A 27,728-nucleotide genomic window follows, 5' to 3' on the forward strand; every position below is an offset into this window, starting at 1 on the left:
TTTCAGGTACTTCTGCTTTCTGCTAAGTTATGACATGCTCTAATAGCTCACTGTAAGATTAAGTGCTTGAATTTAAATAAGATTAAAGTAACCATCATTAAAATATGCCTGAAACTGCTCAGTTCCTATGTTTGGGGTTTTTGTCAACCACACACACCAGGAGAGATTAATTACCTAGAACCTGATGTGTGCACTATGGGTAAATATTCTCTTATTACTACTACTAATATTGTCTTACCTATAACATAGAAAATGCAAAATTTCTTTTGAGATCATATTATTTTTCACTTTGAGACATGTCAGATTGCCTTTTCAGATACTTATTTGCATCTCTAAATCACTACAGAGAAATCCATTAGATACACGGACTGTATGTCATTCTGGTGCCTCAGCAGGGCATAAAAAGCATTCAGGATGTGGACAGATGGTCTCTTGACAATGCTGTCTTAGTACTGGAATCTAAAAATACGTATGTAAATTTTATGCTGAGCCTTTTAGAAATGATTATGCACCAGGCCAACTCAACATCTGTTTGTGCAGCACATTCACATACTGGATTTGCATGGGGTAAAGTACATTGGAACTGTGTCCATTTCTTTTATAAACACAATTTTAAAGGCTTTCTGATTTCTTTATGTTAGAGCATGGTGCCTGTTAAAACCAAGTACATGGGGATTCATCGTCTTCCAGGAACCACGAGTTTCTCTCAGCTCTGAAATGATGTAATTTTAAATCAGCTCTTTTCCTTCTATCAGAACTAACCTCTGGGGTGGCCAGTTCATGTTCTGAACTCAGAACGAATTGCAAGGTACATGTCAGAAATCAGTTAGTACTTGCAGAACACAAGTGTCTTCTTGATGACTGGCCCAGCTGCAGTAGATTTAAAACCTGACAGGCAGCAAGCAGAAGGGCTTCCTGAGTTTACTTCAGGTATGCTCTCCTCTCTTCCCCACTCCTCCAGCACATTATCAGCAATGATACACCTTTGTACATGACCAAAGAAATGTTTACAGGTTTGTAGCCCATCTGGATGGAACTCCATGGCAGATTAAAATTCCTAGAATTTGATGTCAGGTTCTTCTTTAGGCAAGAGCTAACTCTCAAATACAGTTTAGAAAGAGCATTCTGCAGGTTCTGAAAGTGGAATCAGGGATGCATGTTGAGAATGACCAATATTTTCAGACATTTTAGATTAAGAACTCTTACTGAAATCTGCGTGAGATACGGTTAGCTTTTGTCCTACATGTTCAAAAAGGTCACAACTGTGAATGACTTGGAGTATCCATCTCAGTATTTTGCTTTCTCTTCAGGAGATTAGTATTCATTACCTTTCCAGCTCTAGTCACAATGCAGTTAATCTTTTATCATATAGCATCGGTATAAGTTATAAACAAGTATTTGAAACTGGTATATACTTACAGAAACCAGGACAATAATATGTCAACATGATTCATAAAGACCAAAGTGAAATATTCACTGAACTACAGATGCTGTTTGTGTAGCTAATGTGGGAGGAGCATGCCATTGGAAAAACTCATTTCAAAACTTGCCAAATCTCCCATTACTGGGAATACAAGGCTAAACTCTAAGACCTGATACCATTTTTTACATAACCTCTCTGCAATACTCTCATCCTAACCACCATTTATAGCCAAAAATCTCAAGCAGCTAAATCTCTCCAACTATACAAGACTCTCAAGCACCTGCATCTCCTCTGAGGTTTTCAGTCCTGTTGAATTCAGTGGAAGACTGTGGGAAACTGGCTCCCAGTTTCAGCAGCAGCATGGGCTTGCACAGTTCTCATCCCTTCCATGGTGTTCCTTCCTGCAGTGACTTTTTATTACAACCCAATTGTAACTGAACTGAAAGAGGATAGCACACTCCAATGACAAAGTATCTTCCTAAATGAAGACATTAAGGTCTGACTTTGTTGTGAAAATAATGATGGAAGGAACAGTTGAGATTTCAGTCTGGAGTTTTTTTGTAGCCTGAACAAAATCAGGAGTGATACAAGCACAATACAAACCCAACCACCACCACCAAAGATCCCTGATTGCTTTTCAAAGCAGAAGTTTAAGAATTGCCTTCAGGATCTTTGTTTGCTATCCCATAATCATGACTGATTATTGCACTTGTGGTGTTCTACAGCTGCCCATCACACTGCCGTCCTGTTAAAAGCACCTTGCAGACAGAACTGTCTAGACTGCAGTGCGGACAGAGCGGGGTCATGGCTCTCAGGCGGCACATTCCACGTGAGAGCGAAGCTTCCGTTTGGTGGTGGTGATCCCAGCTCCCTGCCATCCTGCAAGGGCTCCTGTCTGCCCTGCTACTCCAGACTGCTTCCCTCATCACTGCACAGGCATGCAAACCCTCTCGTCTCACAGTCTCCTGCAGGACAGGAAGTGGATGTCCAGAGGACAAACCAGTGAAAGGAGAGATCTTCCAGTGCATTTACGAGGTCATTTCTTGCACAGTGAGGAATGTGAAGAACTCTTCAGCTCCTCTCTGCACTACTGTCACGCTGACCCAAGGGCTGCCCCTAACCCATTTGGTATTTTAGAGGCATCTCTCACACCAGAACATCCCTGATTCCGTAGAAGCCCTACGGTTCATGCATCGAGAGCTACGGTTACCGAAAAGCTAAACATATCACAGCTGGAGGGGAAAAAAGGAAAGCCAAATAGGAGCACAAAATATACAAGCTGTGAAAGAAACTGAGACCATAGAACTGATCACAAAGGAACTCTAGGAAAGCCCTGCTGTATAAAATCCCTTGTAGATATGCTGCTGAAGATCCATACTGCTGATTTCTGAGCTCAGAGCCCTCCATGTAAATAAAAAACCTAAGGAATATCAACAGGTTTTGACCAGTCTCCTAATAGGAAAGGCCTAAGAAACTCTTCCAAAGTCACTGTCAGATAACTTCGAATACTAAGATACATACGCACAGTGGGAATCTGTTCCTATCCTATATCTTTTTCAGTTACTTTTTTAGGTTTTGGTGGCATTTAATAACTCAGAATGTCTAAGAATCAAACATCTCTTTCCTGTTCAGTCAGACCTCAGATTAAACAATGTGTGAACAAAGTAAGTAAAAATTACAAGGGATGTTTTTAGGCCTCAAGGAAATGCCTGCAAACCTGACAAAGAGCAAGACATGCAAATGACATACAAGACATACGAATCAAAACTTCATCACTGGAGATCATCAAAACCAGGGCTGACAACTCTCTGGCAAAGGGGCTGTAACAGCAAATGCTGTAGGAAAAGCAAATGGCTTAGAGGAAACCAGAAGCATTTTCCAACTCTTAAGCACCGGTGAATGAACCCATTTGAGCCCCTACGTCCTCCTGCCTACTCACATCTGTAGAGAGCTGTTCTTCTACACAAGAAATACTGTTCAAAGGGGCCAGTCTTCCCAACATTAACTCGTTTATACAGTATATTCTTTGCAAAAGACCATTAGGCTTTGGAACTGGATTTTTATTTCATAGGCATTAAATCATAAACTCATAAAAATCTCTCCTTCTCTTGTTTCATTAACACTGATCTACTCTGCCATTTTGGCTCACCACAGAATATTAACAGGTAAGAGCTTTAACAAAGCTCCCAATGTGTAAGCCTGAGGCAGAGACTGTTCATCAAGTACTTTTAAGGTGTAGCCAAAAAAATCTCACGAGTAAAGCCAGCAACAGTGAAGATTTTGAATGTTGCAAGCAAGCAAGAAGGTACCAAAGGCAATAAAGTACATTTCTCCAGTAATTTCTTTCAGCCACAGCAAAGTAGCTCCTCAGCCAGCACTTCTGAATCTGGCCACATCTCTGAGGAACAGCATGAAAAGTTGAATTACAACACTTGAGTACTTCCAGAGAGCATTCAGTGCTATCCATCCTTCATAATAACACTAACATGTCCCCTATCATCTGTAAACCACTCTTCCTCTGCATTCAGCAAATCTACATGCTTTTGGTTTTTTGCTGGAAGTGCTACAGGAAGCATTTAAATACACAATGCCTCCCATGACCAAGGAATTTCTGAAAACTTCTACCTGAAAGTAAAAAGGGAGTATGGATCCTTTGAGCTCTTGGTATACACCTGCACAGGGATGATGTAATGATGAAAGCTGCTCATTGCCTAAAAATCACTGGTAGTTTTAATTGAAAACAAAACTGAAGACACATACTTCCAAAACTGGAAGTACAACTGGTACCGACCACTTTGTCCCCTTATTGGCCATCTCATCAGTGAGGTCAATGAATAACCATGAGAAAAGACACAGCACCTCAGAAAGAAATGTCTCCTGGACATTTATCTGTCCAAGTCTCACTGAAGGCACAATGCCAGAGCAATGGATTAAAAGAATGGGATTAGAGAACGGGAATCAGGATGGATTTGCATGATCATGCCCAAGAGACTTTTGTTGGATTGAGAATTTCAGTCTCCATGCTCAACTGCAATCACAGAATCAACCAGGTTGGAAAAGACCTTTAACATCATCAAGTCCAACCGCTCCCCAGCACTGCCAAGGCCACCACTAACCCATGTCACCAAGGGCCTTGTCTACACAGGGTGTGAACACTTGCAGGGACGGTGACTCCAGCCCTGCCCTGGGCAGCCTGTTCCAATGCCTGAGCACCCTCTGGGGAAGAAATTGTTCCTCATCTCCATCTAAACCTCCCCTGGCACAGCTTAAGGCCGTTTCCTCTAGTCCTATCAAGAGGAGATGGCTGGGAGAAGAGACCAGCCACCTCCTGGCTCCATCTTCCTTTCGGGTAATTGTATCTATCAAGCAGAAGACACTGTATTTCCATTTATATGAACTTTTTTGGGATTTATTTCTTGCCATCTTCATAGCTTTAAATGCTGGATCAAATTTTAGAGTAAAAAAGTTGCAGATGTGACTATTCATAATCTTAGTGAGATACAACGCTTGTCATCTGACGCGAAAACTGCTCAGATACATCTCATTCGTGATTAACAAAACCAGCCTGTGAAAACAAAGATAGAGTGCAAGATGCAATCCAATCCAGTCTAATTATCAGAGGAAATTTCAGATGCTAACAGCCTCAACTAACCTATCTTTCAGAAGATTCTAATCTCAAAAATATGGTTATATATCGCCGCCTACCTCCAAAACTCCGTCACTATGTCTGTGTGCGCAAGCGCCGTGGTGGGTTACACCGCACACCCCCTATTAGAACCTGAACCTGCATGTTCCTGTTTCTGTTCTCCTCCAAGTAACACTGTGCTTGGCCTCAGAATTTCAGGCCTTTGGTGGAAGTGTTTTTCTAAACTTGGAATATTGTGACTACGAATCTGCTATACATTATTAATGAGGATCAATAATTCAAGCTTTGCTCTAACTGTAAAACAGTTAACCACTTACTTAAGAAAACAACAGAAACATACAGCAGTGACTTTCGACAGGCCTCACTGAGGGATGACTTGCTAGCCACTTCAAGCCTTTTTAGTTTCTTTTTGATTGTCTAAGGCAAAGCATAAAATCAAAGAGTAGTGCTGAACAGAGGTCTTGTGTTCTACATGGAAACTGCAGCACATTCACAAAGTCAGGGCTGAGCACAGAAGGCAGGAAAGAAATGAAATCTCAGCACAACGGGAATGAAAGCTACCACATCCAGGTAAAATTGTCCTTAAAAACGAGAAGGAAGACCAGAATAAGCCTACTTTAGTGTTGCAGCGAAAATGTGCCTCTACCAAAGGCAGAAAGGCAGTGCCACTGCCAGAGAGCATCAAAACTTGCTGTGTGCCATATCTGACTTACTGGAGAGCCATGATGGAACTGAAAGGAGAATCTAATTCCAATTCAGTAAAAGCAAATACTGGATCACCTTGAGGACAGACATGAAAAAACCCCATAATGCAACCCCCCGCCAAAGTTCTAAATAGTAACTAGGAGTCACACAGCATTTCACAAGACCACATGAGATAAGAACAAAGGTTCCCAAAAGTCATTTTCCTTTATTCTTTCCTTCTAAGATATGTAGAGATGTTATAGATAAAACATACAAATGAACTACAGTCTGTAGCTGTTTACAGTCATTTCATCCTCAGCTCTGTATCTTGAAGAGCTCCCTCTTCTTTGGCCCATGTCACCAGGTTCATTAGGGCTGATGGCCATTGTTCACTGTCCAGCTCAACTGCAGCTAAAGCAGCTCTGGAGCTAGCTGGAGAAATGGTGGTACTTCAATACCAGAGCTCAGCCTAGCAACCAGCCGGGCTACATAAATAATGAAGCATGGTATTCTAACAGATAACATAAATACACTTCCAGCAAATTGCTTGGGTCCAAAGGTCAGGCAACTTGTTTGCTCTGTCTTCCAAGAATTTGTAAATCTCAACATGATGTTTAAACACAAACATCTACAAACATCAAAGTTCAATGCTGACATATTTTACACCTCAAACTTGCATGCCAGAATAGCTCTGTATCACACAGAGAAAACTGCAAAGCATGTGTAAGGAACTGACAAAACACTATGCAAATTTTTCTTTAAATATCCTCTCATTCTGTATTTTTCTCCTTCTTTATTCTCTCTTGACTCTCATTCATCCTCTCTCACACAGAGGAGTACTTATGCAGCTGTCTAATTCCATGATTTCTGCTTTTCATTACCCATAAAGGGGCAGATGAAACTTTAATCTCAAGCCTTGTTTCAGGGTATGTGTGGGCTTTGTATTCCTGATTGATTCACACACACGGAGATACCTGTACTTATGAAAACACAAGGTCTGAAGGTAAATCATGAGTTCCTGAGCTAGAGAATGGACACACCAGCTACACTGGCATTTCCAGGCTGTTGTGCAGACAGACCAGGCTCTCAGACTCTCTCCCTTTCCCTCTTTCCTAAAGGAAATGTGCAAACAATCTCACAGCTCCTACTCACATTGTGCTTTTCTTCCTTGCTACGTTCTCATTCATCTTACCTTTGAACAGCTCTGGACTGGCCAAAAGCAAAATACAAGGGACTTCAGAAAGCACAAGAAATGAGTTTTGCAAGTGGGAAACCATCGGGGTGAAACTGAACCCTTCTCCCCACGTTCCCAAGAGCCAGAGCCCTGCTGCACACACCATCTGCCCCTTTCTGACTCAAGACCCCTCGGGGGTGACATGCGCAGTGTCACGCTGGGTGACAGGCAGTGGCAGTCTGGCTGTGCCCAAGGAGAGCCTGAGGCAGGCACCAGAGATCAGCTGCGCCCTCCCTGCTTGTACTCAGTCCCAGCAACCAGGACTGCCAGGAAGCAGCCCATGAATAGAAATGCAAGCGAGCACTAGCTTCACGCCTGGGAATCACCTAGCTCTCCTCTCCCTGCCACATAAAAACCTTGGCTGGAGCAAAACCCTCCACTTTGTCAGCAGAGAATTCACAAGGGAAGCCCTTTCTCACCGTCCCATTTTCTTAGATGAGCTGGGAAGAGACAGGCTGCGGGGAAGGAGGAGAATGGGCAACTTATGAAATGTTAGTCAATGTAATGGCTCAGCACGCTGGGTTTTCACAAGATTAGTGCCCCTTCTCCCCTCTCCAAGGTGATCCCATCAATCCCACCCAGAGAAAAGGCTGTTAACCTCCGAGTGGAGGGCTCCGGGGCAGAGCAGCGCAGCGCAGCAGGTGGGAGCTCCCCTCACACCCATGCTCACCTTCCTGGCTCCTCGCTTCGCGAACTCCCTGGCCAGATGCCGGCCGATGCCTCTGCCGCCGCCAGTGACCAGCACGTTCTCCGCGGACAGGTCCCGGAGCTTGGCTGGTAGCACCATGCACACGGCAGCTTTCACCACCAGGTAAACCATCTGCAGGGGGAAAAGCAGCAGAGCTCCCAGCCACTTCCAAATCATCTTCTTGTTCCAGGCAAGCCAGGAAGGCAAAATCCTCTTCCAACCCTTCACAAAACCAAGCTGACAGAGAAAGAAATCCAATACCCTTCATGCACCCCTAGATGGGTGACAAGTCTTCCACCCCCTTCCAAAACTTGGGGGGCAAGAGATTCCTGGACTGGAAAAAAGCCTTCTGTCCCCCTAAAAAAATTGGGGCAGGAGTAAAGTAGTGCAGAAGACCAAGTCACTCCCCTGTTTCTTGATGAGTGTCCTCTGGGATTGTCACAGACAGGTAAAATGGTTTCCTTGCTTTTTAACTGGAAGACAGGGCTTTTAAATTAAAAGAGAGAAAAAAAAAAAGTGAAATTAAAAGTAACCATCCATCCCTCGGCTTCAAGGACCAACATAAAAATCCAGTATCCAAATGGAAGGTTTTTATATTTGGAAAAATAAAATAAAGCAGCCTATGTCTCCAAATTTCAGCCTGCAGTGCCTTCCAGGCAGCTCATTTCTATTCTTAGACTCAGGAAATTGCTTAAATAAGACAGAATTGCCAGGACCTTCTTTTTAAGAAAGGCTCAACTCAGGGTAAGGTTGTTGGTTTTGTTTTCATATCTATAAATATCTGTAGACGTTCTGTCCTGAGCCGGTTGCAAAGGTTGAGCTGATAACCGCCTCTCGCTGCCCCCTCGCCTGGTTTTTCACTTGGAGTATCTGAGATCACAGAGCAGGAATTACGCCGTGCACTATTTCAGCGCTGGCTCTTGCTCATTTCTCCCTATTGCGCTCTCTGCCTATCACAGCCGCGGCGCTGGGGAGGTTTTTATACCCCATTAAGCCTGATTGACAGTTAAAGTGTTGGGGAGCTCTCACTACTGTTGCTGTGAGTGGCTGGCTCGGCTCTCCCCTCCCCCGAGCTCTCCCGCAGCCGCCGCACACCAGCTCCAACACGCAGCCCGAGGCGGGCGCTGCCTGCGAGTCGGGGCTCGCTGCGTGCTACGGCGGCCCCCGGGCTCCGCCACCCGGGCAGGCAGCCTCTGCCCCCCGCCCGGACCCCCTGACCCCGCTGCCCCCCGCCCGGGACCCCCTGTTCCCCCACCCGGACCCTCAGCCCAGGAACAGGCAGGGTTAAGGCTGAGTTCAAGTCTTGGAGCTCGGGCACAGAAGTGCTGGCCCAGGATAACTGGTGTGGAGGGGAATGATTTCTTCAGCGCCAGATTGCCAGGCTGGATCCAGCTAGCCATCAAAATCTACCACTGAACCAATGTTTTTATGGACAACACAACAACTCATGGGTTTTCCATGCTGGAAGATGCTTGCACTGCTGAAAACTGGTGCTGGAGTAGTGGGACAATAAGAGGCAGGCTCGGCGTGAAGGAGGGAGACACTTCCTCATAACAAAGGGTGGGTTTTTCTTTCTCCTTTTCCAAGCCCTTTTTGTCCAGTTAGGAGGGCACAGTTGTAACACAAGACGGACTCCATAGCACTTTGGACTATGTTGTAACAGGAGAAAGGGCAAAGCTTATTGCAACACGGCCCCCCAGCTTGGTTGTTGGCACTGTAAAGCATGGAGCAGGTATGTTACGTTTTAGCTGCACTGATAAAGCGTTTCGGAGGAGGACCTAACTGCACATCTGAACTGAGAGCACTGCTGGGAGCTGTGACGGCAACCAGAAATAACCTGATAACCCAATATGCAAAGCTTTGAAGGTGTCACAAAAAGCTCAAGGGTGGCAAACCTCCATTCCTGTCTTCACAGATGAGTTGGAAAGAACTTAGACTTTGTATATATCATTAAGAATGTGCTAAAATGAATCCAATTCTACATGTTAATTCAGGAGGTCGGGTCTATATCCACTATCCTGGGAAGCCATCTAGCGGTAAAAAATACAATTGCTGGAAAACGAGACGTTTGAAAGACCTTCCAACTTCTTTCTATCTATCTATAGTTACTAAAACACCACTGCAATGAAAGTGTATGATCTAAGCACTTACACATAGGTAGCCAAAGTATATTACACAACCAATAGAAATTAATTAGGAAGCTGAATCCTTTTAAAAAGAAATTCACTTTTATGCTGTGGAATCAATCAGACATTTCTGGAAGCAGGCATTGTTCAAAGCGGCCCCACAGTAACAGTGTTCAGGGGTTAGTTTTTCGCAAAGAGAAGAGCAACCGAGTTTCTGGTGCCACCCACATTTAAAACCTTTATCACACACAATATTTTTAACATAAAATATGAAGAACATCTAAATCCTTTTCATGAATGAAAATGAATTTCAGCTCTGTTAAAAGTTCCACCAAAGTTTTCAGAAGAAAATAAAATCTAGAGAGAAACTTGCAGAGTTCTTACCTTTAAATGCCAGGTTTCCTCATAAGAAATAAGCCATACAACTATCACTGCATCATCGTTGAGTGTCAGGAGAGAGCTTTTTGGAGAGAAGAAGATGCAGCTCCTAACCAGAAACTGTAAGTCTGGACAGATTGTTGGGATCAGGTGGTATTCCCTAACTTAGCTGCATCTGAAATAACCAGAGCTCAGAGACTTTCCATTGCTGCTTGGCAGCGTTTAGCACCTCTGTGTGTTTTTACAGTAATACCTTTGGAAACGGAGCTAGGGGAGGACCTGTCATTCCAATTTTCCTCTCAGTCCAAAAACTCTGAGGGGGAGAGAGAAATTACACAGAGAGCCTAGTGTCTGGTTTAGACTAGAATGACTCAGTGTCTGGACTGGTAACAAATATAACAACTTGCTGGTACGGACATAAGGAGCCATGTTAAAAATGAAAGGATATGAAGTTCATCAAAGTAAATCCGATTTTTCAATTCCTGAGTTCAGTCTTGTTATGCATAAATCACCACAGACACGTTTAAAATAGGAAAGTCAGCAATATTACAGTTAACCTGTTCATATTAAAACCAAAATTCACTGTTAATTTAAAACATTTGCAGATTCTTTGAAGCCAGTGGGAATGGAATAATCTTGTAAATATGGATTTCAACCTCTTTCCAGCTTCAAGAATACCTTAATATGTATTGGAAGTATTTGTGGGTTTTTTTCATTCATTATGATTTTGGTTCACTGATCTATGTGCAAAGTTGCTACCAAATTTGGAATGGGAGTAAAAAGACAGTTCTAGATATTTAAATTTTCCTCTTAAAATTTCTTGGAAGTATGAACTATTTTACTTCTTTACTACTTTACTTCAGATTTACCTTGAAGCACTGAAAACCAGGAGTTAGTACATTGTACAAATGTACAAAAGCAAGAAGCAAAAGCAGACTTACAGAAAAACTGAAGTTACCACATCTTGCCTGTAATAAATCTGGTGAAAAGTACATGCAACTTAAGAATTCGCCTACTGTGGCCAACAAGTCCGATAGCTTCAAATTCTACACATACTATATAGAACACTGAGAACAGCTGAGGTTTGTCCCTCTTAATTGCAGTTCCACTCTGAAAAGTGGGGAAAAAATAGTATTCTGGGATTGTGCTCTTCTTTGGCAAGAGGTCTTTTCCCAAACTGTCACCTTTACAAAACCAACATGTGCTTTTGTTCAAAGAGTTGATCTCTGGCTGTGAAACCCCCTAAGCAGACCTTCACGTAGGTTTGGTTATCCAGATGGCTTACAGGAAACATCTAGAGGCGCAGACAGCCGCTTGGTACACATGTTGTTGATGGTAACTAGGATCTGTCACATCACAGTAGTTGTTCCTGACTGTAAGTCAGAAGCTGTTCCAAAGTGAATCCCTTCATGTTTCTGCTCACAAGTCCTTCGCCAGGACTGGCCTGTTAATTTTGTAAAACTGCATCAGTTGCTATTGCTCGGTTGCAGAATTAACTTTGTATTTTGGATAGTTGAGCACAGTACTCAACTATTTGTTTCCTATAAAGACACTTATAACAAAGTATAAATTGAAAAACAAAAACCAACCCAGACGCTTGGTTTAAGCCCTTTTCATGGCGCTTTACTAAACTTTATTCCAGTTTGCAACAAGGGAGTCATGTAATACATCTCAGCAGCAACTCATTTAGTTTTCGCTTCTACTTGTCTGGTTAAATTTCTGGGCTTGTACTTTTAAACAAAAGTGTAAAGGAATATAGCTTTAATAGAGTTTTATGAATCTATTCTGAATTAGTAAGTTTAAATTTAGATCATCCCTGAATGAGCCATTCCTGGGACCACAGCTCAGAAGATGCCTTTATGTTTTCTGAATATTTAACCACAATAGTGCCTAATTGTAATAGCCCATCTTAAAAGTAAACCTGTTGTTCACATTTAGGCAAGCTAATGTAAAGGTTAGCAAGGCCTTTTGTAACTGAAACCCAGCTTCTGGATCACAGTTAGCACTCTCAGAGTCACAGAAACCTACTTCTTCTTACTTTCCCAGTCTTGAAGGAAAAAAGAGCAGTGAAAAAGCAACATTTACCTCCAGAATAAGTTGAAACACTCTCCTGCATAACACACTTGCATAACATTCATGTCTTGCATACACATCGCTTGCATAACAAAGGTCCATTTTTGCAAACAGTGTTACATGGATCTATGAAGAGGCTCAGGTAGAACATCTGAATGCTTAGAGCTTCATGTTGCACATCTGTGTGTTGGCAGAACTCTACACTGGCTCACAGAGCCTTTGCAGCTAAGTTCCTAGCAAACTTGGAAGTCTGTGCAAATGAAGTTGCTAAACTGCAAGAACTTTTGACAGGAAAAGGAGCTGGAAATTAAAAGCATGCTCAATGCATGTCTGAAAGCCATTTGGGCTAAGAATTCTGTGTTTTCAACTTAAAAAAACCCCCACCTAAATATATACAGGACATTGGTAAGCAGATGGGAAAAAACTGGGAACACAGAGCAGCACTGTCATACAGTGGAAAGTCTGTGTTACTGGTGTGTCAAGTAATTGCAGTTTTTTACATCAGTGCAAGGTTCTTGACCATGGCCAATCTATCACAATCACAGGTTAAAACTAAACCTCCTTTAAAAAAGGAAAACCTTTTGCCAAGCTGGTCTGGTTTTTGTTACATGAAGCACTGCTGTCAGATTTGGATAAATCAAGAGCTAAATTTTTGTGCTTCTCGATTTCATTCTTCCCTTGAGTTCACATTTTCCATTTGAAATGTGTCCCAGTGGTTCTATGATTTCACACTGTCCTTGTATGTGCTATTAAGCATTAAGAGTCTGATACTGTTGCCTTGTAAGCGGAGCTTTGCCATGGACTAAACTCAAAGGGACCAGGTTTCTGTTTAACTTCCAGCCTTGACAGAAAACAGCCTGTGTCCAGCCTTGTGCAAAAAGGCTACATGTGGATGTGTCACTGCTTTCCCAGGGTCTCACAACAAACCGATATCATGAATAAAGATATAACAAATGTCTGAGTAATTCTAAATTCTAGATGACATCCCTTTCTAGATTCGAGATGTGTAAAGATAATTGTCTTTACAAGCAGTACAATGTTTTCAAAGTGCACACAGGTGCTAGCTAGAATTCAAAGGGATGCAAGAGCAAGAAATGAAAACATCTTTCAAATTCTTAGTCATTTTAGTATGTGTAACATTTTGTCATTTGTACTAATTGTCCTTCTTTTTTCTTTAATGCTTCTATTAGAAGCCAAATCTGTCTCAATCTGTTATCCTTCTCCTTCATATTGGAAGACAGAACAGTGAAAAATACGTGTAAACAGGAATGGAGTGACTACATTTTGTTAGACTGACTGATTCATCTTATGTTCTCTTTATTTACCATTCCTTCTGACTAATTCCTCAGTCCTGACAAAACTTCTAAGACACACAAGGCTTGAGGAAGGCAGAAGAATAAAGCCCATAAGGCCTTCAAAATCAAAGCAGCTTATTGTTTCAAGAGTCTGATCTGAAATCCTACTACACCAGCGTGATACAGATTTTGACGAGACCAGGACGGGAGGTTAATGCCTGTAGTAAATTTGCACTGGAAGCCTGTAAACTTGCTTAGGAAAAAATTTTCAGACAAAATGTTCCCTGAATCCTTTCTAGCAATGTGTTTTTAAAAGAATTCATTACAAGCAGCTATAATTTCTTTCTGAGCTAGTGGTTCACTAGTACAGGCAGAGGTGAGATAATTCAAGTCCTCCAACTGTCATAACCTTCTTCAGACTTGACAATTCTAGAAAGGAAGCCCAAGAGAAGAGGAATGCTAGGAAAAGAATGCTGTTGTCAAAGGCAAATTTGTTTGGCTAGAAGGCTAGGAGGGGTCAGCTTCAGGTGTATGAATTGATGGGGGGGAATAGAACCACATTATAGATTGAGGATGGGAAAAGATCTCTGGAGAGATTCAGCTGAGCTAAGGGAAGTCACAGAGGGATGCTGAGTTTTTCATTCAGACAGAGCCCACAGTACTTTTGCTGACGGTCTGAGCAATGGAAGGATTTGAATTTTTAGCAACTTATCTGATATCTCTAGAACTTCACTCACTGTTAGCAGTAAGACAATTTGCTTGTTCTTGCTGAATCACTGCCATTACCCCTACAAATTGCTATCACTGATCTTTTTAAGGGACGAGCAGTTCTGGAGGAGGACACTGGAGCAAATGATACATGGGGTAAACAACCCAGGGCTTCCAAAGGCAGCTGATCCTTCAATTCATTTATGGGGCCTGCTGCCTTTTAAAAAGTTATTTTATCTTTCCTGACATGCACAATGGCAGAGGGCAGTGAGGATCAGCTGATTCTTTGGAGGAAGAAAGATCCATTGTAACAGTAGCATGCATAAATCCAGATGTTTCCTAGAGGCTGACCTATAAAATAATGAACAGAGATGCTTCTTCCAGAACATTCCTCCCTGCCCTCCAATTAATGACCAACACTATTTGAATAAAAAAACATCCCTTATATGAACCAACTAACCCCAAAGTCCAAGACCCCTCTTCAGAGGCCTCGTACCTCCCCTCCAGTCTCTCATTAGATGCTCGTTGCTGAAAGTCTTGACATCATGGAAAAAAACCATATATATTGGGAGCTCCTAAGTGATTTGGGGTAATCTGGATATGCCACAATCTCCTCACAGTTGATAGTATCAGGGGGGTGTTTAAATCCACCACAAAGAAACTAAAAATGAATAAAGAAGAAACGTCCTTGTACTTTCACTTGTCCTATTTAAAAGTATGTTTATATGGGGATGTTCGGAACTTAAAACCTATTACTTTTAGGAAGGATTAGTAAAAACCATTAAACCCCAACCCAGATATTCCTTCTCAGAATATAAAAGGAGCCTTAATTTTTGCTTGAACTTACATGGTTGGTTTTTGTTTGGTTGGTTTGGTTTAGGTTTTTTAATCATTCCAGTTAGTGTACCCCATAGGTCTGGATGAAGTAAGAAGTTGGGAGGGTGCAATTAAACATCCTGCACCCCACAGTGATGGAAGAGATCCATTATTCCCCAGCTTAGCCAAACAATTTGATTCAGTATTAGAAAGATGCTTACTATGATCAGAAGCTGCAGGCCTGCTGAGTTAAGCCAAGAGTTCCATGTCATAACTTACATGGATTTCATGGTTTTCTTACCCTTAACATCTTTTTTCCTATTTATTTATTTATTTATTTTCATTTTAAACCACATAATTCAATCAGTTGTACTTGCTCACTTCCAGTAAGTTACGGATTAGACTTATTCTCTTAAAAACCCAGCCTGGTCACTCATCTGGTACTTTCTTATGGCTCTTCTTGTTTATTCTCATTCCACACAGGTAAATATTGGTTTACCCTATTGACTAATTCACATGAATGTTTCTCACTCTTTCCTGTAATGCATATTTCACAAAAATGGGATTTTCCCAAGCAGATATATTTCATCTGCTTCTTTTAAGGGTGTAAGAAAAGCTAGGAAGGTCTCACCTGGTTTTGAGTCAAGATCCTGCTTTGTGAGGGAATACCACTACAAGTCTGTTAACCAAATGCAGAATCTTATGGCTCATAGAGAGGAGTATCTCTCTTCTATGACCACGATTACAAGCTTTTACAGGGGTTTTTAAATGGAGTATCTAGGAGATTAGTGGGGATGAAGAAATAGTTCAGGGCATTGAGGGGCTAAGCATGGGTTGTACTGCTTATGTCATGATGAGTTGGCGTTTCTTTGCTTTTTACTTTTACCCAAACAAGTTTTTTCCAGTCACATGGTGGACAGAAATACATGGAGTTGCACCTGGTCATACATTCCTTCGCTATCATCACCTCTGTTGGTACAAGCATTTGGTCATGTGGTCTGATCACAGCCTAAATGACAGCAAAGGATAACATTAGGTTGCCTCAGCAACAAATAGTAAACTGAAAGTTGTAAAGAGATCAAAATCCTTTCTTTAGAATGAATCAGGATAGAGGGTTAGGGCCAAAGTTCTCCAAGTGAAGGTGAAGTTTCCCTGTGGACAGGGAGCTTCCACATAACTGATAGCTCCATGTGAATCTGTAAAATCTAATTTTTTCAGATGTACTTCAGAATGTCTGTTCTGGCTGCTGTGGCCAACAGGACAGTTCTGTTCTAAGCTCTCTGTTCGAAGCTGTGTGCCCCAGCAACATAGCAGGGGAAAATATGATCAGCACTAAGCAAAAGCCTTAGAATCATACTTCAGATCTACTCCCAAGAGCGTAACTCTTACAGTTCCTGAACATGGAGACTGGAGTTCAGTCTTCCACAGGTTCTTAAGGAGAGGTAGTACCCTTCTGTACTAACTAGTACACTTGCAAAAAATTCCATCTAGCTTTTGAGGCCCATAAAGCAGAATACAATTAAAGCAGCTAAAAAATAAAGTTCATTTGCAATTTTGGAATATACAGAATAATGACATTTCCTGGATGTGAGTCTTCTATGTATTAACTCTGACCATGCTAAAGGAAGCTGTAATAGCCGGATGTTTGGATGCTGCCAGCATCTGGCAGCTTTATCTGTAGGAGGAGGGTGGAGGAGTTCTGGTATGCAAATGATTTCTCTGTGGAGTCAGTCTGGAGGATATAAATATTGACAGAATCACATCACTGACAGAATCAAATCACACTGTTCTCTAATAAGTTATTCCCACCAAAGAAAAATGGAATCCTTTTATGCGTTGGCTTTAATAGCAGGAATTCTGGTTGCTTTTTTATTACTGGTTTTAATTGCAACTTATCATAATTCCTTCAAGGTAGAGATTCCTCCTGATGCTGACCAGACACTAAAGCTCCGCTTCTATCATTACACATATATTCTGATGGAAATTCTGGTGAGTTTATCATGCTCTGTGATACTGTGATTTTCAGGAAAAGAAAATTATGAAGATACGCATCTAAATATTGCAACTGTGTGTAATGGGAACCACACGGTAACACAGGTTTAAAGATCAAGGCCAAGGTTTGAGTTGGTATTCTATAGTTAGAAGCAGCCAGTATGAGGTGAGTTCTTTTAAATACTGAGATATGCATTCTTATACTGCAATTGTAATTTGGTTGCCTTCTATAATGAAATGATTGGTCCTGTGGGTGACAGGAGGGCTGTGGATATAATTTACATGAATAGTAAGAACCAACCTTCTCTTTCTCAATGCACTTCGATATATTTAAGGTGATTTCCTAAATTTTGAACTATTTGCAGTAATTTTCTTACCTGCGATTCTTTCTGTGATTCTTTCTGTGATTACTGTGTCCTAGTTAAATACCACAGAACCATGCAGGCTGGAGGGCACTTCCAGAGGTTGTCTAATGCAACCTCCAGCCGGAGCAGGGTCAGCTAGACCTGTTATCACTCATTATTTAAGTACTTGTAAGCCAGATTCACTGTGCCATGTGCTTTGCCATCAGAGAAAGAAACAGCTTGTGCCCAAAAAGCCTTCAAAGGTGGCACCAGGAGTACGTAAGAGCAGCCTAAGCCCTATCACGTCTGGCACACAGCACATCAAAAGAAAGCCTGCAGGAAAATCATGGAATGATTTCATTAAAGTTTGTATGGAGCTCATCTCAAGTAAAGGTACTCTCTGATCCCCCAGTTATACGTAATGAAATGAACGTCGTGCCTAAGGCCCACATCCTGAAAGGTGATTTGGGGCACTCTAATCTATTAAAGACTTAATGTGGTTTGCTTGAACTTACATAGCAGCATTCACCACATCCAGTAATTGTTCCTGGTTCTCCAATGGCCCATGTACCTTTCTGCATTGTCTGGCATGAAAGAAGAATCTGCTGTTCTTATGTATCTCACACTGATTTTCATGTTAAGCTCTATATAAACTTAATACAATAATATGACTGTATGTTCTTAAGTTCTCTATGTTTCCATACTTGGTCGAATGAAAAGATTCTTTGAGGTGATCTTTTTAACCTGCTTTTATAGCTTCTAAGTGGCTGTTATTCAACAGTACCTATTCTATCTTCATTGATACCATGTTCCAGAAATTTCAGTTTCCTTTTCCTGGATAGTTTTAAAGATGCATTTTACCATTTGCTGTGCACTGAATCCATTCAATACCAGATTTCTTTCAAAAACCTTTAGACATCTGCTGGTACTTTTGGCGAATTTCTAGCTTTATGTTTCTACCACAGAACTAACCCTCACAATGAGGACTTCACAGGGTTCTTACAAAGGGCATGACACTTTGTGCACTGAACATGTGCAATCAACATATCCTGCTCATTCTGATGAATGCTGCTCTTCCTGTGCCAGTGATGTGTCTGTTTGTATTGTATGTTGCAGTGAAGACCTCTTTTGACAGTCTTTTCCTCTTTTCTTTCATCTTATTTGTGGTATGTCGTAGCAAAACTGCATCGACAGTTAAATGTGTGCCTTCTACAGCATAAGCATCATACATGTGATGCTCCTGCTGAATCTATCCACATACTCTGCCATAAAGACATCAGTGACAATCTCAAATGGAAGTGATGAGAGAAAGCCTCCTAGCTCACATCCTAGCTTTTGTTTTAATTTGCTCATATAGATCTGCATTTAGACTAACTGATCAGATTGCACTGTGATATAAAGCTTTGATGATTATTATTATTAGTGGTGGACTTGGCAGTCCTGGGGTAAAGGTTGGACTTGATGATCTTAAAGGTCTTTTCCAACCCAGCTGATTCTATGATTCTATGATTTTGGCTGGCAAAGCGTAACACTTCAAAGTGACTGACAGAAGGACTATCTAATGTAGTTTAAGGTCAATGAAGCTCAAATTGAGTGGTTTTTGCTAGTTAGTATGTGATTCTGTAATCATTTTAAAAGTAAAAATCTGGTCCCCATATGGCTTTCCACATAAAAAGCCAGTTTGTGCCAGAATTCAGGTGTTCCAGCAAAGAGTTTTTCGAAGACCCTATTTCACTGGAAAAGGTATGCTGACATGGGGATCTAGGTCCTCTTTTTCTTACATTTGTACACATTTTAGAACCTGGCTTATATAAAATGTTTCACTTATTACTGATCACTGCAACACTGATCACATTTGTCTAGGAATACTCATACCTTTCATTTTCTGAGTGCATTGCTATTGTTTCTGAAGTGTTTTGTAATTATTAAACTTAAAGAAGTTTAAGTTTAAGCTTTTCAACAAAATACATACCAAATTCTCTGTTCTCCTTCATGACAGTGTTTTCTCTGAATTTAGAGATGCCTCTGTGATGTCAGAAGCTCCTAAGAGAAGGAAAGAAAAGAGGATATTTAGATAGAATGCTCTGTAACCAAGTTTATCATGTATATTAATGGAATCTGAAAACTGTTAAAACTCAGGGATGTTAGAAAGTACAGATGAAATTAAATGGCAATTCTGCCAATTTCGGCCATCCCAAAATCATGTCTCTGAGAAAAAGACTGACTTAAGAGTCACGAGAGGTTTTGAAAATTGCCATTTGGGGAAGGCCATATTGACCCTGTGGTTTCTGACACAATTGCCTTGGCTCTTATATTCATTTTCCCCTTTGCCATGATACCTACAAAAAGTTTTCAAGGCAAGAACTACATCTATCCATTTGTCTTCAGGAACTGGGGCTTAAAAACCCAAAGACTGCTGGCAGCTGTGGCACAGAGTGCTGTGAAAAAACTCCAGATCATCTCTGGGTTCCCATGTGTGTTTCTAAATGATCTTCTAGAGAGAAGATCATGGCCCCATGGCTCATGGTGGTTTCTTTTATTACTCCACACCCAACTTGTTCATTGCAGCCTGGTCTAGATTATTAGGAAGACAGCTTCTGTGTTGTTTGAGAAAGGCCTTGGTGAGGAACTGGGTGTTGAACACACTTGAACTACGTGTCATTTGGCCTCGTATGTACGTGATAGCTGGGATCATGCACCTAAGGAAGTTCTGCCTTCTTGTCTTACTCAGGCATTCTTTCATGGCAAAATCACCGACTGTTGCTCAGGAGAGAACAATACAATCTGCAAATTGCTTCTAATGATTGTCATCATTCCAGAAGAATGAATTATCATAGTCCATAAGGGCAATTAAATCACCAGTTAATGGGAAGGGAACTGTTGTCCCTAGCAGGAAATGCATCCATTACGACATGTGTTCCAACTAAAGGGGGATTCCAGTGTGATCTTCAGGCTCTCTGATCTATCAGCAGTTGACCGGCCTTAAGATAAGAAAATGTTTTGATACATGTAACAACCTCCCCTTCTTCAGAACATTCGTTTTCCCTGATTAGATGTACGAGACCGACTCCAGAGCCATTTCATGAGTACCTGTGAGATCTTGATAAAGGCAACCGTTTCACTGATGGAGATAAGATTCAGAACCATTTTCAGCGGTTATTCATTTAGGCCAGCAGCCCTTCATTATTGATTATTGGCACAGTGAGCTTGGCCTCACTGACCCTGTGGCATGGGGATGACCCAAGAGCACTAAGTCCCCGAATCTTGCACTTTGGCATGAGCCTTTTTCTCCCAGTATACTAAATGCAGCCATGCTAGGGACATTTTCATCACACCTAACCTTAAATACTTTAACTGAGGCATCTGAAGTACACAGGCTCCCCTTCTAATCAATGGAGATGAACAGACATCTCCAGAGCATGACCTGACACACTTGAAATTTGAACTGTCCTCAAGAAATGCCTCTTTCTCTTCACTGATTAGAAAAGGAGCCTCAGGCCTCATGACTCCTGACTTCCATACCTCAGCAAATACCTGATGTTACTCATGGTAAATCTAGACCATGAAAATTAGGTGTTTATACAATGCATCTCATGGAACAAGTATTATAACATTCTTCCAGAAATAATGGTACCTCAAATCATGAAGATGTACATTTTCACTTTCATAACTGAGATCACAAAGCCACTAGAGTTATTTGTGGTAATCCTGTAAGGCACCAAATAACCAATACAATTATGCTAAATATAGTATAAAAAATGTAGGTTGTGGCCTTTTTAGAGTGGGAAGACCTGAATTCCTAAACTAATTCCAAGTTTTTCCTGTTATATCTATATCTAGGCAAAGAACTTAGAAAGTTTGGGTGTCTTCAAGGAGCACATACTTATAAGGTTGCTTGTTGATGGACTGCCAGCATGCAGGGATTCAAAGTGCTTCATAAAGGATCTGCATTTTGATGAGGTGCCGGTGAGAATTTACTGCCCAAGAGTACCAGCTGCAAACAAACGGAGAGGAGTCCTCATCTTCCATGGAGGATGTGGGATGTTCGGAAGCATCAGTAAGGAACTGAAAGACAAAATACCATTATTTAGGATTCTTAACTCTCTATTTTTAATAACTCTCCTGAACCTAGGAAGTGACTGAAGATTAGTTTGAGGGATTGAGAGATAGAAAGCATTTAATGTTTATTTTACTTTTAAAACTCTCTAATCTGCCCTTATTTTTGTAGGATATTGCGCTCTTTATGACATATATATTCCTTACAAGAAGTGGTGCTGCTAAAGAAATACTTTCTTCTTTTGTCTGAAAACCAGACAGAAGTTGTTAACATCTGCATTCCTCCCTTCGGTCTCTAACTGCAGCATGTTTACTGGGACTTCTATAGTGCTCATGGCACTTCAGGTGGTCTTATAGCAGCCACTTAAAAACGTGTCCACGATGCATGTACTTTAGTTGTCTTTTTTTCCCCAGTTTAATTTATTAGAGAAAGCAGATAACTGCAAACATGTAATTTAAAAAGTTCCAATTGAAAGAACACATCATTGAGCAAATACCTGTAAACCAAATCTTCTAAATGCAACAAATTCACAACTAAGGTTGAAGAAAATTTCAGTGTATCTTTAAATACATTAAAAGAGGCATATTTCTGCCCACAACCTTACCATGGAATAATTCTATTAATTAGACAATTTACTATAACACAACATGCACGTCTCAGATTTCTGCCTGAATTAGCCACACAGAAATGTGCTGATTTCACAGGGGCACACCAGCTGCACCCTGCATTCTTCAGCAAACAGTCAAATCTCTGCTTCAAAATTCATCTAGACTTAGCTATAGTACTACAGTTAACATTTCCACAGCAAAATGGTATGAGATACCTAAGTCAGCCTCAGCCTTACAGTTACTTAAAACAACGTAGTAAGCTTTTACAAGGATCTCAAGCTATTTTAGCCTTTACAACCACCCTAGGCAACTGTGTGTAATAATCCTCGAATGGTTTGGTTTAGAAAGGACTTTAAAGCTCATCCAGTTCCAACCCCTGCCACGGGCAGGGACACCTTCCACTAGAGCAGGTTGCTCCAAGCCCCTGTGTCCAACCTGGCCTTGAACACTGCCAGGGATGGGGCAGCCACAGCTTCTCTGGGCACCCTGTGCCAGCGCCTCAGCACCCTCACAGGGAAGAACACATTCAATCATGGCAATAAGGGATGATATTGCTTCAAGTATTCCCAGATATTAATTACATCAACACCATTTGTTCTTCAGGAAGTCATGAAAGAATAAGCCGGTACATAGCCAGAAAGACTGATTCAGTGGTTGTGTCTGTTGGGTAAGTGACCTCCATTCCGTGTACTCCCAGGATTAGTTAGTTCCCTCTGACCCCCTTAATGATGCCCATTCTGTATTTACATTTCGTTGAATGTAAGAAGAGAAGCTGAGCTCTAATGTTGTCTACCCCTCTGCTGTTGATATGTGTGAGCAAGCATGTGCCATGAAATGGCAATGAGAAATACCTGATACAGGTTTATAAAGTTACAAAAGTTCTATGTATGCCAGCTATTTTCAGAGGAGCAGATCTGTTTGGTTTATCACCACAAAAAATCATTACCTTTGATAATAAGGAATTATAAAGTGTTTTCCTAATTTCAGTTTCTAATATCTTTTTATTCCCTGGTTATCAGGATGTTTATGAATCCATTGAATTAATTTCACAGAACAGTGAAAAACCATAGAAGCAGAAGCAGTGTGCCTCTGCAAACAGTGAAGGGTCAAGAGAGAATGCCCACACTGTTACCTCTGTAGTATCTACCTTCTTCCTTATTAAAATTAATCTTCTCCAGAAAGCCCTAAAACCATGAATACAGAGAATAAAGAACCACGGCTGTTAAAAATGTAGTCTTAAAGTATACTTCAATGTCATTGAAATCAAATTACAACACTTTAACTTGCCTGGGTTCTGACTGTTACACCTGCCTTGATTTTCAACACATAAAGTAAGTTGGTAGTTAAGAAATAAATAAAGGGATTGTTACTGTAACATCCCTCTTTTGTAATTCACTTGTTCCAATTGATACCATAAATAAAAGAATTGTCTACAGGAAGCTATTTGTCACCACAGTACATTTACTGTACGGTGTTTTATAATGTTATTAAATTATTCTTTTTATATTAAAATGTAATAATAATATACAATACTGTACCAATATAGAATAACCTAATAATTAGTGTCCCCAGTGTAAAAAGCTCAGGAGCCAGAACTTGGCTGGATCTTGTGGGTTTACACAGGATTACTCACAGCTATACACACATCCAAGGTCAGTCCGAGTGGGACAACTGCAGACTTCCCTGCAGGCACGAACCTGGATCCCAGGCGGATGCACTTGGATCAGGTACCGAGTAAATGCATGGCCTTGTATAATGTGGGGGAATGGACTGCAAGACTTAAGCCCTCACATGCTTAAATTACGCAAGAACAAAGCTCAGTGCTGATGGTCTCGGGGAAGCTGTTCTGTTTGCTTCAGAGGCAAAACTTGAAATCAGTTAATACTGCTTTGGGCGAGTTTTGCGGATGCATGGGGTGCATGTAAAATGAGCCATTTGCAAGTAGATGTATGTGTAACAGTAGTTCTTTTATGCATTTCAGGTACGTTTTATCTCCTGAGCATGAGTATCCAGCCCAAACTCTGGACTGTCTCACTGCTACCATGCACTTCTTGAAGACTGCAGAAAACTATGGGGTGGATCCTCATCGGATTATTGTTTGTGGGGATAGCGCAGGGGGCACTTTTGCTGCTAGTGTTTGCCAAGAACTGGGAAATAGAAGAGATATCCCAAAGATACGTGCCCAGGTACTGATCTATCCATTTCTCCAAGCACTGAACTTCAATCTGCCATCTCACCAGAAAAATGCTTTCAGTGCCTTCCTGTCCCGGGAACATACAGTCAAGTTTATCCTGAAGTACCTGAAGAAGGACTGCTCTATGAAGGAAGCTGTTTTGGCAGGCTCTCACATTCCTGAGAGTATGAATTTGAGATACAAGAAATGGATAAATCCAGATCTTATCCCAGAGATATTTAAGCTGGGTTATAAACCACCGTTACCCAGTTCATTTCTACCTCAAGTCCATGAAGAAACAAAAGAACTGGTTGAGACAAGATTGTCCCCACTGTTAGCAGAAGATGCTGTTGTTTGCTGCCTGCCTGATACTTGTATCATCACCTGCGAGCACGATGTGCTCAGAGATGATGGACTCTTGTACAAGAAACGGTTAGAGGACAACAATGTCAAAGTGACCTGGTTCAACGTGGAAGGCGGCTTCCACTGTGCACTGGGATTTTTTGGTTATGGTATTTTCTCTTTTCCATCATCAAGTAAAATAGTGAACCACACTGTAAACTTTATAAAAGGCTATTAAAATGTTTTCTCCAATATAGTGTACTGGTATGCAAACAGAGGATGTTCCAATTAACCAGCTACTAGCTATTTGTGTGGTAGAACATTACAATCTAGGTCAGAAATAATAAGGTCAGCATGGTCTGCTGAGTACTGATTTTCGGTTGCTTTTATTTGGGAACATGATGTATTTTTCATCTTATTTTTCCCCTTTGTTTAAAAATCCCATTATTTGGTATATCTGTTTTGCTGTTCTCACGTTGTAAGAAGTTTCATTCTCTTCTTCTGTCGAAGAATAAAAACTCACCGTAGTAAAAGAACATTCTGAAGCATGCAATACATGAGTAACCAGCAATGTGCATCCACATCTCCACGTAAAACACACAAAACCAGCATAAAATGCCCCCCCAAAGCCTCTGGAGAGTAACAATACTTTCAGCACTTCTGAGATGAGTAGTAATCATCATCAAACTATGCGTATAGGCAACCAGTAGCTTTGGACATGGTTGTAAGATCTGAAGGAGGGAATTGGGTATATTTACAAATCTGATTTAAAAGGGAAATGGGTGACATGGAGGGAGTACAGAAGCCAGCTGTGCGAGATGGATACCTGGGTCTGAGACTGGCAGCATAGATGCAGTGCACAAAACCAACTGAATGTCCTCTAAACTATTCTATAAAGTTCCTTTCTGAGAAGCAATTGGTTGTACTCAGGTAAGACAGAAACATAGTGGCTTTTGCCTTTTTGTAATCAGACACATCATCAACTTCTTTACCTGGAATTTGGAGAGAAAGTATGAAAACAGCATGGAATGTGCCCAAATAATCTCACAGAATGAATCACAGCATGGTTTGGTTTGGAAAGGACTTTAAAGCCCACCCAGTTCCAGCTCCCTGCCACAGGCAGGGACACCTTCCACTAGAGCAGGTTGCTCCAAGCCCCTGTGTCCAACCTGGCCTTGAACACTGCCAGGGATGGGGCAGCCACAGCTTCTCTGGGCACCCTGTGCCAGCGCCTCAGCACCCTCACAGGGAAGAGCTTCTGCCTCAGAGCTCATCTCAGTCTCCCCTCTGGCAGGTTAAAGCCATTCCCCTTGGCCTGTCCCTACAGGCCCTTGTCCAAAGCCCCTCTCCAGGTTTCCTGGAGCCCCTTTAGGCACTGGAGCTGCTCCAAGGCCTCCCCGGAGCCTTCTCTCCAAGCTGAACAATTTCTGTGAATGAACTATTGAACTATTTCTGCAAAGATCCAAAACACAAAGGAAAAGAAAAATGTCAGCTGAGTTGTTATATTGCTCATTAGAACAGATCCACCTTTACTAAACACAAGATAATTGCCACTGCATGTCAAAACAGCTGGTCACGCAATGCTTACGAATTGTAAAATCACTCTTATGCAACCACCTTGCACTTGTAACACCTGAGCACACACAAGTGTGGAAAGAGGTTAGTCCCTATCTTCATTCTCTGTCAGCCAAACTGTGAGTAGGAAGAAAATGCTGGGTTAAATTCTCCGTGTTGTCACCATGTTAATTAAATATGACGACAACTTCGCAGTTACACCTCTCTGCAGCAACAGGTTGTTACTTGTGAATTCTTGTTCTCCAGCTCCTTGCAGCAAAATGAAATGATGTTTCTTCATGCTCTGTTGACAGAACAGAGTGTTTTCTTTTTCCTATTGCAGGTACTAGCAATTTACGCTTCAAGCAAAGAAATTCTTCCAGGGGTAAATAACATGTTTAAGTTCCAGATATTCCACTGTTTGAGGGCTTCAGGATTTGCCTTAGTTATGCAACCAGATGTGAAATTGGGGATTAATTGTGGTTTCTGATCTCAACATGTTGATAGCTGAAGCTAGGCCAGCAGAACCGGTACCTGCTGCAAAAGCTGTGCAGAAAGCTGGCTAGTATTTGAGCAGTTAATCCCTGGGCTTCTGCCTTGAACAAGATGGCTTAAAGCTAGCTTGGGTGTGTCTCCATGCACCTCATCGAACCTGTGAGAGTCGTTAGCTTATCTTTATTTGGGGTCATTTTTAACCACACTTCGCTCTTGTTTGCATCTTCAATACCAAGCTTGTTCTCTTGATGATTATTTGCAGGTAGAGATGGTTGGAAGTGCTAGAACTAAGAATGTCCATACAATTCCACTTTGTATGTTGTAAGTTATGAGACAATCCCATATGATCTCATATTGTTTTACACATACCTCATTCAGCACAGCATGTATTATACTCCTTGTTCATTCAATACTTGTTTTCTTTCCATTATTCACTTTCTGCCTCATTTATAGGCCAATGTCCAAACTCTTCACTGATCTCCTGAGATTTTTCCATGGTCCTTTATCTGTAAGTCTTTAATTTATTAGAAATACTAATAAATTTATAATACATCAGCAGTATTATTACTCTTTTGAAGACATACATTTTAATCTGTCTTGAGGGTTATAACCATGGCAGTGCAGATGGCTAAGCAGGGAACAGCAAGTCCTGAACTCCCATTTTTTAATAGTGACTCCCATATTTTCTAAAATTTAGGCAGTCACAAGATGGAATTGTCTCCATGGAACTTTCTGTCCTCTACTTTCTTTGAATTAATTCCAGCTCTGCTGTGTCTTGTATTGCTAAGATAGAACATTTGTTCATTTGAAGATATTTTATACTTTCCAAAGCATGGAATTAATTTTCAAGTACTTAAAACACAATCGGTGACAAACTTGCTGTGCTCCTACTGAATTATGCACACCAATGACCTTCCACAAGGAGTTATCCATACGGATACAAGTGTGAACACCCAAACTAAGCCATTAACGGATCTCCTCAGTGCTTTGCACATAAGCTGACAGCCAGTGGCAGTCAGAGTATGTTGGTGAGGACTGACCAGGGCTCACACTTCAAGCACCAGATGGCCCTCACGCTCTGCAGAACTCCCA

At 41.3% G+C, this 27,728-nt stretch overlaps 2 protein-coding genes across 4 annotated transcripts in view; one reads left to right on the forward strand and one right to left on the reverse strand.

Moving 5' to 3' along the window:
* Positions 1-21,472, reverse strand: part of DHRS3 (dehydrogenase/reductase 3) — a 45,110-nt gene extending 23,638 nt beyond the window's left edge. The window contains exons 1-2 of one of the 3 annotated variants that reach the window (XM_032920339.1): positions 21,291-21,472; positions 19,380-19,450 (exon numbers count right to left, since the gene is read on the reverse strand). Coding sequence is in view for 2 of the 3 variants with exons in the window: in XM_030508240.1 (XP_030364100.1) it covers positions 7,658-7,852 (195 nt within the window). In the remaining variant the exon portion in view is untranslated. Of the gene's footprint in view, positions 1-7,657; positions 7,994-10,185; positions 10,406-19,379; positions 19,451-21,290 lie in introns of those variants that run through there. The other 2 variants (XM_030508240.1, XM_032920338.1) reach the window with 2 other exon arrangements.
* Positions 16,890-24,895, forward strand: LOC115617563 (arylacetamide deacetylase-like 4). Its single transcript, XM_030508253.1, has 4 exons — positions 16,890-17,060; positions 21,248-21,464; positions 22,676-22,739; positions 24,054-24,895. The coding sequence occupies exons 1-4, from the start codon at positions 16,890-16,892 to the stop codon at positions 24,823-24,825; spliced, it is 1,224 nt and encodes a 407-aa protein (XP_030364113.1). The 3' UTR covers positions 24,826-24,895.
* Positions 24,896-27,728: the final 2,833 nt, after the last annotated feature.

Source organism: Strigops habroptila, chromosome 16, assembly GCF_004027225.2.
Source record: "Strigops habroptila isolate Jane chromosome 16, bStrHab1.2.pri, whole genome shotgun sequence".
Taxonomy (NCBI): domain Eukaryota; kingdom Metazoa; phylum Chordata; class Aves; order Psittaciformes; family Psittacidae; genus Strigops; species Strigops habroptila.

Excerpts from the sequence above, each read along its gene's own strand:
- LOC115617563 (XM_030508253.1), top strand. The coding sequence starts at position 16,890 with ATGGAATCCTTTTATGCGTTGGCTTTAATAGCAGGAATTCTGGTTGCT. Across the intron at positions 17,061-21,247 it reads ATATTCTGATGGAAATTCTG|GCAAAGAACTTAGAAAGTTT; the intron begins GTGAGTTTATCA and ends ATCTATATCTAG. Across the intron at positions 22,740-24,053 it reads TCAGTGGTTGTGTCTGTTGG|GTACGTTTTATCTCCTGAGC; the intron begins GTAAGTGACCTC and ends TATGCATTTCAG.